General features: G+C 50.2%; 1 protein-coding gene across 1 annotated transcript in view; it reads left to right on the top strand.

Annotated features, from left to right (window-relative positions):
* The window catches only part of nipbla (NIPBL cohesin loading factor a), an 83,853-nt gene that overhangs the window by 24,245 nt on the left and 47,535 nt on the right, over positions 1 to 12,073 (top strand). Inside the window, exons 2-4 of the mRNA XM_061259663.1 lie at positions 1,607 to 1,754; positions 9,233 to 9,398; positions 10,066 to 10,166. Coding sequence (XP_061115647.1) covers positions 1,691 to 1,754; positions 9,233 to 9,398; positions 10,066 to 10,166 — 331 coding nt within the window. The 5' untranslated portion in view covers positions 1,607 to 1,690. The remainder of the gene's footprint in view (positions 1 to 1,606; positions 1,755 to 9,232; positions 9,399 to 10,065; positions 10,167 to 12,073) is intronic.

The following is a 12,073-nucleotide window of genomic DNA, read 5'->3' as shown; positions in this document are numbered from 1 at the left end:
GGTTTTTCTTCACAGCTCTCATAGTGTTTCAGTCCTTGGTCGTCCTGTTTGACGTCTGTTTCTCAGTTCGCCCGCGGTTTCTTTTTCACAATATTTTAAGCTCTATCCCCGATGCTCGTGCAGTGGCTCTGATTGATTTCCCCTCTTTTCCAAGCTTCAAAATGGCTAGCTTTTTTGGTCTTTGCGTTGGTTTCTCTTTTTGCCTTCCTGGGCAAAACCCAAGGCTAATACCAAGGGTAGCCATTCAGAACTATTTATTGTTTAACCAATCTAACTTAGAGGACATATCAGGGCAACAAGAAACACAAATTGTGAAAGTTGTTTAACAAATCGAGGTGAAAATAAAAACTGAAATTCGGGTCTGTCATCTCTTCTTTGACCTCATCGTCATCTTTTGACCTCAAACTCAATTATCTTCAGTGTATTGCAAAAACAAAGGAATTCACCCTGCTGTTCCAATACTTTTTGAGGGGACTGTAGTGTGCGTGCGTGTGTTTGTGTGTGTGCGTGTGTTTGTGTGCATGCGTGTTGTTGTGTGCCTGCGTGTCTTTGTGTGCATGTATGTCGGTGTGTGTTTGTGTGCGTGTATGCGGTTGTGAGCGTGTATGCGGTTGTGAGCGTGTATGCGGTTGTGTGCGCGCGTTTGCTTGCGTGTGTTTTCTCTACAGGAGAAGCATAAGGGCAGAACAGTGCGTAATCGTACACAATGAGCGATATTATTATTCAGTACCCGATCCTCTTTTTTGGGGAATTGGCATCAGCGTCAGGTTGCTGGAAGAGAGTGCCGGCCTGGACTCTCCTGGTTTCCACAGCCTCTTTCACCTTTCACCTTTCACACGGTCACTCATGGAGTTGCTCAAGGTCGGCGTTTTATTTGTTGAACACAAACACGGCCGTCTGAAGTTTCAACGCTATAACACCTGAACAAAAGCATCTCCCCTTGCTAAAAGGTAGTTAAATGGAGCTGATTTGGACACAATAAGTTTCTACATTCTGCAATGCACTTTTTTTCAGGGATGTACACTTTAGTTTTTTGTCTTCCTCTTTGGTTTATGTTGAGCTCCCTTTTCAATATCACATCTTTATTGAGTAGTTATCTCTATTGCTGGGTTTCAAAGCGGCGGCACCAGGTTTCTGTCTGGCCTGCAGTTTTATTGGTCAGTAAACCTCTGGTTGAATCCGTATGGGCAGCCTGTAGTGTAAGGTGCATGACTGGCACCCGCAAGGTTGCTGGTTCAATCCCCAGTGTAGCATTGAGAACATCTGCACGGCCTTAACTTTGCATTGCATCCAACTGCATCCTCCTTAGTCGCCTATATGGGTTAGGAGGTAATCTTATTTGGAGGGTTGCAGGTTCGATCCGCCCTGGGTGTATCTGTCAAGACACTTAACCCCCAAATGCTCCTGACGAGCTGGTTGGTGCCTTGCATGGCAGCCAATCGCCATTGGTGTGTGAGTGTATATGAATGGGTGAATAAGAAGCATCAGCACTTAAATTAACTTAAAGGCGCTATGTAAATATCCACCATTTACCTTTTAGTCTAATGAACTAAGTGGCTAACATGGCCCTGTGCTCATTTCTCTGACGCCTTCTTGTCTCTTGCAGCATTAAGGAGATGTGAGGTACGGTCGGACGGCGGCGACACTGAGCAACCTGTGCATCGACACAACCTCCCCCCCCACCTTCAGCATGAATGGGGATATGCCTCATGTGCCCATCACCACTCTCGCTGGGATCGCTAGCCTCACTGACTGTAAGTATGCCACCCTGACCCTTTTTCTCTTGTCCTTCTGGGCTGGATCGTACTGGTCCGTGTCGGCGTATCGCTGCCCCAAGGCTCGTCACGTATTAACATGGTAACATGGTGCTAGAATGTGGCTCGTCACATATTAACATGGTAACATGGTGCTAGAATGTGGCTCGTCACGTATTAACATGGTAACATGGTGCTAGAATGTGCCTCGTCACGTATTAACATGGTAACATGGTGCTAGAATGTGGCTCGTCACGTATTAACATGGTAACATGGTGCTAGAATGTGACTCGTCACGTATTAACATGGTAACATGGTGCTAGAATGTGGCTCGTCACGTATCAACATGGTGCTAGAATGTGACTCGTCACGTATTAACATGGTAACATGGTGCTAGAATGTGGCTCGTCACGTATTAACATGGTGCTAGAATGTGGCTTGTCACGCATCAACATGGTGCTAGAATGTGACTCGTCACGTATTAACATGGTAACATGGTGCTAGAATGTGGCTTGTCACGTATCAACATGGTGCTAGAATGTGGCTTGTCACATGTTAACATGGTAACATGGTGCTAGAATGTGGCTCGTCACGTATTAACATGGTAACACGGTGCTAGAATGTGGCTTGTCACACATCAACATGGTGCTAGAATGTGGCTTGTCACGTATTAACATGGTAACGTGGTGCTAGAATGTGGCTCGTCACATATTAACATGGTAACATGGTGCTAGAATGTGGCTCGTCACGTATTAACATGGTAACATGGTGCTAGAATGTGGCTCGTCACGTATCAACATGGTGCTAGAATGTGACTCGTCACGTATTAACATGGTAACATGGTGCTAGAATGTGGCTCGTCACGTATTAACATGGTAACACGGTGCTAGAATGTGGCTCGTCACGTATCAACATGGTGCTAGAATGTGACTCGTCACGTATTAACATGGTAACATGGTGCTAGAATGTGGCTCGTCACGTATTAACATGGTAACACGGTGCTAGAATGTGGCTCGTCACGTATCAACATGGTGCTAGAATGTGACTCGTCACGTATTAACATGGTAACATGGTGCTAGAATGTGGCTCGTCACGTATTAACATGGTGCTAGAATGTGGCTTGTCACGCATCAACATGGTGCTAGAATGTGACTCGTCACGTATTAACATGGTAACATAGTGCTAGAATGTGGCTCGTCACGTATCAACATGGTGCTAGAATGTGACTCGTCACGTATTAACATGGTAACATAGTGCTAGAATGTGACTCGTCACGTATTAACATGGTAACATGGTGCTAGAATGTGGCTCGTCACGTATTAACATGGTAACATAGTGCTAGAATGTGGCTCGTCACGTATCAACATGGTGCTAGAATGTGACTCGTCACGTATTAACATGGTAACATGGTGCTAGAATGTGACTCGTCACGTATTAACATGGTAACATGGTGCTAGAATGTGGCTCGTCACGTATCAACATGGTGCTAGAATGTGGCTTGGGCTTGATGCTAACACAGAAGCTAACACAAACTTTTATCTGGCACGACCCCAAATTAATGTTAACAAATTTACGTGACCCTCAACAACCCTCACAGTCACACTCTCACACGCACGCACGCACGCACACACACATTTGCTCTTATTATTGATATTTTACACGTGGAAGCTGCTTTTTGAAAGCAATGCCCTGTATATGTGGAGGCTGCAGTATATGGCCCTTCTCATCCACGGCTTGGTGACCTAAAACAAACCCACACACACACCTGTGTGACCTTCAGATCTTACAATGGCCCAGTATTCCGTGAAAGATTCCGTCAGGGTATGCTTTTTGTTTGTGGATGGATGGTGTTATAGCACTCACTTTAGGCTGCAAAGAAAGCTCTTGAGGAATGAACATACATTTGCATTGCAGCTTTTCCCATGGGAAGCTTTTCCTAGAGGCCTAATGCGACTATTTTGTTGGGAATCTGAGCATTGTAGGGAATGCACCATTACTGGGTTGTAGAAAAAGTTCCAGAGATATCTAGATGCATTTTCCAAGTCTGATAACTCTGATCTTTCCTGCTTGTTCGTGTAGTACAGGTTAGTCTGATAACTCAATCTTTCCTGCTTGTTCGTGAAGTACCGGTTAGTCTGATAACTCTGATCTTTCCTGCTTGTTCGTGAAGTACAGGTGTAGTCAGATAACTCTGATCTTTCCTGCTTGGTCATGTAGTAGAGGTTAGTCTGATAACTCTGATCTTTCCTGCTTGTTCATGTAGCAGTGGTTCAGTCTGATAACTGATGTGACTGGGTATATGAAGCTTTCTGATGGAAGTGAGCATCGCTGCTGTGTACCGCTCTTCTGCTGAGTCCATTATGGAGTCGTGCAGATGCAAACATTGGAGTATTCCCATCACCTGCATGCACTGCATTACCTGCATCCACACATATGCAATGAACTGCGAAAGGTCCCTCACTAGTTAGGTTTTCCCAAATTTCTGAAAAGTCAGCGAAAGAAAATCGGGAGTGCGTTCCCGTTAATGACTGTTGTGAAGATATTCTGAAGAGGATGCAGCGAGATCACGCTGTCCAGAGTGCCAGCTGGGGCCAGGTGCCCTTATTTGGGCTTTCTGGAGCAGAAGCGTGCGACTTGTACCTAAAGCACGGTCCCGTGTGGCGGTGCGGACCTGCCAGTCTTCCTCACCTTGTGGTTGTCATGAGGACCGGGCGGCCCAGCCAGTGTGCCCAGGGCCTGTGTGCTGTGTGCCCAGGGCCAGTGTGCTGTGTGCCCAGGGCCAGTGTGCTGTGTGCCCAGGGCCAGTGTGCTGTGTGCCCAGGGCCAGTGTGCTGTGTGCTGTGTGCCCAGGGCCAGTGTGCTGTGTGCCCAGGGCCAGTGTGCTGTGTGCCCAGGGCCTGTGTGCTGTGTGCTGTGTGCCCAGGGCCAGTGTGCTGTGTGCTGTGTGCCCAGGGCCAGTGTGCTGTGTGCCCAGGGCCAGTGTGCTGTGTGCTGTGTGCCCAGGGCCTGTGTGCTGTGTGCTGTGTGCCCAGGGCCAGTGTGCTGTGTGCTGTGTGCTGTGTGCTGTGTGCCCAGGGCCTGTGTGCTGTGTGCCCAGGGCCAGTGTGCTGTGTGCTGTGTGCCCAGGGCCTGTGTGCTGTGTGCCCAGGGCCAGTGTGCTGTGTGCTGTGTGCCCAGGGCCAGTGTGCTGTGTGCTGTGTGCTGTGTGCTGTGTGCCCAGGGCCTGTGTGCTGTGTGCCCAGGGCCAGTGTGCTGTGTGCTGTGTGCCCAGGGCCAGTGTGCTGTGTGCTGTGTGCCCAGGGCCAGTGTGCTGTGTGCTGTGTGCCCAGGGCCAGTGCCCAGTGTGCTGTGTGCCCAGGGCCAGTGTGCTGTGTGCTGTGTGCTGTGTGCTGTGTGCCCAGGGCCAGTGTGCTGTGTGCCCAGGGCCAGTGTGCTGTGTGCCCAGGGCCAGTGCCCAGTGTGCTGTGTGCTCAGGGCCAGTGTGCTGTGTGCCCAGGGCCAGTGTGCTGTGTGCTGTGTGCCCAGGGCCAGTGTGCTGTGTGCCCAGGGCCAGTGTGCTGTGTGCTGTGTGCTGTGTGCTGTGTGCCCAGGGCCAGTGTGCTGTGTGCCCAGGGCCAGTGTGCTGTGTGCCCAGGGCCAGTGCCCAGTGTGCTGTGTGCTCAGGGCCAGTGTGCTGTGTGCCCAGGGCCAGTGTGCTGTGTGCTGTGTGCCCAGGGCCAGTGTGCTGTGTGCCCAGGGCCAGTGTGCTGTGTGCAGTGTGCTGTGTGCTGTGTGCCCAGGGCCTGTGTGCTGTGTGCCCAGGGCCAGTGTGCTGTGTGCCCAGGGCCAGTGTGCTGTGTGCCCAGGGCCAGTGTGCTGTGTGCCCAGGGCCTGTGTGCTGTGTGCCCAGGGCCTGTGTGCTGTGTGCCCAGGGCCAGTGTGCTGTGTCCCCAGGGCCAGTGTGCTGTGTGCTGTGTGCCCAGGGCCAGTGTGCTGTGTGCTGTGTGCCCAGGGCCTGTGTGCCCAGCGAGGTCTGGAGTCAGCGCTCATGGCTAAAAAATAATGAGGTGGAACGTGCACAAGCAGGGACACCATATTAATGTTTAAATGTTGTAACATTATTGTTAAGTTTTTATTATTAGCATGTTAGTAAGTCTCTCTCGCTGTGTGTATGTGTGAGAGAGTGAGTGGTGTAATTCATGTGTTTTGTGACCATAGCCCTTGAAAGAATTGGTGCACTGCTGCAGGAATTGCACTGTATTGTTTGTGAAGAGATGCACGCACCTGATATGAGCAGACCTGAAAAGTCATTTCATTCTGAGTTGTTCAGTTAAACTCTTTGGGCCAGTTTCACAGATGCATATCGAGCCTAATGCTGCACTGAATTAAATTTGGAACTGAGAATTTCCATAGGAAAATCAAATTGTCCCAAATTAAACTTAATCTGTTTGTGAAACTGGCACTTAGAGTTTTTGCTGTAAAGTAATTGTTAAAACAGACAAATTAAAGTAATATTTGCTTATGTAATATGTTTCAAACATTCAAATGTGGGGTGTAATTTGCTCAAAATGTAGGCCATTAAAACATGGCAACCAATTTGTCAGTTTTGGCAACCAAAAGCTGACGCTTGTTTGCAAAGGCTGGCAACCACTTTTAAAAGTTAGTGTCGAGCCCTGGACTTTTGTTTGCTTGAGTAAATTTGATTCTCCAACTTGTTTCGGTTTTCAAGCAGAATTGCACTGCACTAAACCAGTGAGCTTGCAATGTGTTGCTGGCAATGCAACACGCAAGTAAGATTAATTGTTGCAGCTATGCTGCTTTTGAGATTTTTGTGAATATGTAGATGCTATGGGTGACAATCTACGTTCAGGTGGTGCAGGTTGCCGTGTAGTTTAGTAATTGACCACATGAGTCGGTTTGTTCAATTCATTCCAGACTAATCTTTTTAAAGTTTATTTGCATCCTCTCAAACTTAAACAATTTTGGGAGAGAAGCAGGAATCCAGAGGGGATCCCAGGATCCGGGCGAAGGCTGTTAAGGGAGAGCTGTGGCTTCATGCACTGCTCACATCATTATTATTGTGGCTGGTGTCCCCCCCTCCACAAATTCTCTGTTAGTGGTATAAATTGTGGAAGTGTCCAATTTGCAGTTATGGAGTCTTGGTCCAAAACGGAGTTGGATATTTATAGCCGCCTGTCTCAGTGCAGTGTGTAGCTGCCTGTCTCGGTGCAGTGTGTAGTCGTGTGACTCAGTGCAGTGTGTGTGTGTAGTCGCCTGTCTCAGTGCAGTGTGTAGCTGCCTGTCTCAGTGCAGTGTGTAGTCGTGTGACTCAGTGCAGTGTGTGTGTAGTCGCCTGTCTTAGTGCAGTGTGTGTGTGTGTAGTTGTGTGTCTCAGTGCAGTGTGTAGACACGTGTGTCTCAGTGCAGTGTGTAGACACGTGTGTCTCAGTGCAGTGTGTAGACACGTGTGTCTCAGTGCAGTGTGTAGACACGTGTGTCTCAGTGCAGTGTGTAGACACGTGTGTCTCAGTGCAGTGTGTAGACACGTGTGTCTCACTGCAGTGTGTAGACACGTGTGTCGACACGTGTGTTTCAGTGCAGTGTGTGTGTGTGTATAGACACGTGTGTCTCAGTGCAGTGTGTGTGTGTAGACACGTGTGTCTCAGTGCAGTGTGTGTGTAGACACGTGTGTCTCAGTGCAGTGTGTGTGTGTGTGTAGACACGTGTGTCTCAGTGCAGTGTGTGTGTGTGTGTAGACACGTGTGTCTCAGTGCAGTGTGTGTGTGTGTGTACACACGTGTGTCTCAGTGCAGTGTGTGTGTGTAGACACATGTCTCAGTGCAGTGTGTGTGTGTCTCAGTGCAGTGTGTGTGTGTCTCAGTGCAGTGTGTGTGTGTCTCAGTGCAGTGTGTGTGTAGTCGCCTGTCTTAGTGCAGTGTGTGTAGTCGCCTGTCTTAGTGCAGTGTGTGTAGTCGCCTGTCTTAGTGCAGTGTGTGTAGTCGCCTGTCTCAGTGCAGTGTGTAGTCGCCTGTCTCAGTGCAGTGTGTAGTCGCCTGTCTCAGTGCAGTGTGTAGTCGCCTGTCTCAGTGCAGTGTGTAGTCGCCTGTCTCAGTGCAGTGTGTAGTCGCGTGTCTCAGTGCAGTGTGTAGTCGCGTGTCTCAGTGCAGTGTGTAGTCGCGTGTCTCAGTGCTGTGTGTGTAGTCGCCTGTCTCGGTGCAGTGTGTGTAGTCGCCTGTCTCAGTGCAGTGTATAATCGCCTGTCTCAGTGCAGTGTGTAGTCACCTGTCAGTCTCATGTTTCTCAGCGCAGTGTCCTGTTTCTCAGCGCAGTGCAGTGTCCTGTTTCTCAGCGCAGTGCAGTGTCCTGTTTCTCAGCACAGTGCAGTGTCCTGTTTCTCAGCGCAGTGCGCAGTGTCCTGTTTCTCAGCGCAGTGCGCAGTGTCCTGTTGCTCAGCGCTGTGCGCAGTGTCCTGTTTCTCAGCGCAGTGCGCAGTGTCCTGTTTCTCAGCGCAGTGCGCAGTGTCCTGTTTCTCAGCGCAGTGTCCTGTTTCTCAGCGCAGTGTCCTGTTTCTCAGCGCAGTGTCCTGTTTCTCAGCGCAGTGTCCTGTTTCTCGACACGTGTGTTTCAGTGCAGTGTGTGTGTGTATAGACACGTGTGTCTCAGTGCAGTGTGTGTGTGTAGACACGTGTGTCTCAGTGCAGTGTGTGTGTAGACACGTGTGTCTCAGTGCAGTGTGTGTGTGTGTGTAGACACGTGTGTCTCAGTGCAGTGTGTGTGTGTGTGTACACACGTGTGTCTCAGTGCAGTGTGTGTGTGTAGACACATGTCTCAGTGCAGTGTGTGTGTGTCTCAGTGCAGTGTGTGTGTGTCTCAGTGCAGTGTGTGTGTGTGTCTCAGTGCAGTGTGTAGTCGCGTGTCTCAGTGCTGTGTGTGTAGTCGCCTGTCTCGGTGCAGTGTGTGTAGTCGCCTGTCTCAGTGCAGTGTATAATCGCCTGTCTCAGTGCAGTGTGTAGTCACCTGTCAGTCTCATGTTTCTCAGCGCAGTGTCCTGTTTCTCAGCGCAGTGCAGTGTCCTGTTTCTCAGCACAGTGCAGTGTCCTGTTTCTCAGCACAGTGCAGTGTCCTGTTTCTCAGCGCAGTGCGCAGTGTCCTGTTTCTCAGCGCAGTGCGCAGTGTCCTGTTTCTCAGCGCAGTGCGCAGTGTCCTGTTTCTCAGCGCAGTGCGCAGTGTCCTGTTTCTCAGCGCAGTGCGCAGTGTCCTGTTTCTCAGCGCAGTGCGCAGTGTCCTGTTTCTCAGCGCAGTGCGCAGTGTCCTGTTTCTCAGCGCAGTGTCCTGTTTCTCAGCGCAGAGTCCTGTTTCTCAGCGCAGTGCGCAGTGTCCTGTTTCTCAGCGCAGTGCGCAGTGTCCTGTTTCTCAGTGCAGTGCACAGTGTCCTGTTTCTCAGTGCAGTGCGTAGTCTCCTCTTACAGTGCATTTTGCTTCTGCTTTTCTCTCTCCAGTGTTAAACCAGCTGCCCCTGCCCTCCCCTCTCCCCGCCACCACCACTAAGAGCCTGCTGTACAATGGGAGGATCGCGGAGGAGGTCAACTGCCTGCTGGCCTGCAGGGACGAGACCCTGGTGTCCCAACTGGCCCACAGTCTCAACCAGGTCTCCACCGAGCACATGTGAGTGACACGTGTGGAGCAGCCTGCCACGTCACGTAGTGGATGCAGAACCACTGGGGGTTTTCTCAAGACCAGGCTTCATAAGGGTGCATGGTACCATTTAGTTTCGGCAAGCTTAAGCGGTTGGTACGCTTTAGTGGCCGGAAAAGGAGAGCGTCTCTGGGCTGAATGGCCTGTTCGTCCTTATGTCATGTCATGTATGGTCAAATGCAGCCCCAGACATTTCCCGCAAAACATTGCTGCAAATAAAACCCCAATGTGGTTTATCTCCACGGTGAGCTTGTATCTATTGGTCCTGACCCCTCCGCCTGTCTCTCTCTCTCTCTTCCCCTCCCTCCTCTGCCTGTCTCTCTTTTTCTCTCTCTCCCCTCCACCTGTCTCTCTCTCTCTCTCTCTCTCTCCCTCTCCCCCCCCTCCACCTGTCTCTCTCCCCTCCGCCTGTCTCTTTGTCTCTCTCCCTCCCTCTCCCTCTCTGCCTCTCTCCCTCCCTCTCCCTCCCTCTCCCTCCCTCTCTCCCCCTCTCTCCCCCTCTCTCCCCCTCTCTCCTCTCTCTTTGCCTCTCCTCTCTCTCTCCCTCTCTCCCTCTCTCTCTCCTCTCTCTCCCTCTCTCTCTGCCTCCCTCCCTCCCTCTCTCTGCCTCCCTCCCTCCCTCTCTCTCCTCCTGCAGTGAGCTGAAGGATAACCTGGGCAGTGATGAGCCGGAGGGGGACGTGCCGGTGCTGCTGCAGACGGTGCTGTCCAGGAACCCCAACATCTTCAGGGAGAAAAGTACGCTGCTCAGGGCTCTCAGAATAAACACGCACTAGGCCAGAGACGGGGTTCAGTAACAGAGCGGTTTCCCCTCATAAAGATTTCAAGGTTTCAGTCACGAGGCGGCCTGTAGCCTAGTGGCTAAGGTACATGACTAGGGCAGCCTGTAGCCTAGTGGCTCAGGTACATGACTGGGGCAGCCTGTAGCCTAGTGGTTAAGGTACATGACTCGGGCAGCCTGTAGCCTAGTGGCTCAGGTACATGACTGGGGCAGCCTGTAGTGTAGTGGTTAAGGTACATGACTGGGACAGCCTGTAGTGTAGTGGTTAAGGTACATGACTGGGGCAGCCTGTAGTGTAGTGGTTAAGGTACATGACTGGGGCAGCCTGTAGTGTAGTGGTTAAGGTACATGACTGGGGCAGCCTGTAGTGTAGTGGTTAAGGTACATGACTGGGACAGCCTGTAGCCTAGTGGCTAAGGTACATGACTGGGGCAGCCTGTAGCCTAGTGGTTAAGGTACATGACTGGGACAGCCTGTAGCCTAGTGGTTAAGGTACATGACTGGGACAGCCTGTAGTGTAGTGGTTAAGGTACATGACTGGGGCAGCCTGTAGTGTAGTGGTTAAGGTACATGACTGGGGCAGCCTGTAGTGTAGTGGTTAAGGTACATGACTGGGACAGCCTGTAGTGTAGTGGTTAAGGTACATGACTGGGGCAGCCTGTAGTGTAGTGGTTAAGGTACATGACTGGGGCAGCCTGTAGTGTAGTGGTTAAGGTACATGACTGGGGCAGCCTGTAGTGTAGTGGTTAAGGTACATGACTGGGGCAGCCTGTAGCGTAGTGGCTAAGGTACATGACTGGGACAGCCTGTAGCCTAGTGGGTAAGGTACATGCCTGTAGTCTGGTGGTTTCAACATTCACTGCTTTCAACATTGAGTCAGAAAGCGATGTGAAACGGAGCAGTTGGGTGAAGAACCGCCAGTGTGGTCGAAAACGTAGCAGATGGCTGGTTGTTGCTTCAGCAGAAGCCTCAGAGATGCCTCCATCGACCTCCTTATTCCCATACCTGTGACCTCTATATGCTAGTGTTTGTAGAGTACAAATGTTTCCATGCTTAAATTAAATATTGCTCTTTACTGATAAATCTGTTGATTGCTTACAGAAGGCCATCATAGCAATAGAATTATATCAGTTGGCATTCATGAGCCTAGTTTCTTCATAAAATAAATAAACAACAGCAGTCTTTAATTGGACTGTTTACATACGCTTGTCCGTCGTTGATGCAATTTGCTGTAAAGGGTTTTGGGCTCGGTGCCACGGACGCTTCTGGAGTGGCTGTGGTTACCGACATGAAACAAATGCTTGAACAAACGCTGGTCATTATTACGTTCTAACTGCAGTCCTCAAAGCTGCAGAAACTACATTTGCTGAAGTTGGTATATACAGTCCTGTGCAAAATTCAGATACCACCATTTATTTTATTTATTTTCCATTGAAGAGAACCATTAAAGTGAGACACTGGTTGACACCAATTGACTTGTAATCGGGGGAAAGCTACGCAGACAAACGGAGTCGTGGCAGTCGCTCTTCCACTTCCTGGTTGCTCTGTGCTCTCTGATTGTTCAGTTAGGGCGCTCTGAGTGGCTCTCCTAAAGCCACTCCCTCAGTTGGATGCGGTTCTTGAGGGTGAGAGCTGGATGGGAAGGCCAAAACACCTAAATGTCGGTTTGGAACAGTTGCAGAAATACTGCATGCAAATCACTGCAAATGTGTCGCCATGCTTTCTGCGTGATTCCCGACTTGAAAGACCGATTGCTTTGCCGCCCTGCGAGACACGCCTTTCCAGCCAGGTGTCGGAGGAAGTCAGATCCTTCCATTTACCATCCCAAAGGTTTCGTGGTGATTCGTTTTTTCTTTGTTCTGCA

Source organism: Conger conger, chromosome 11 (assembly GCF_963514075.1).
Source record: "Conger conger chromosome 11, fConCon1.1, whole genome shotgun sequence".
NCBI classification, from domain to species: Eukaryota; Metazoa; Chordata; class Actinopteri; order Anguilliformes; family Congridae; genus Conger; species Conger conger.
The sequence above is the reverse complement of the archived record's forward strand: the minus strand, read 5'-3'. Positions and strand labels throughout refer to the sequence as shown.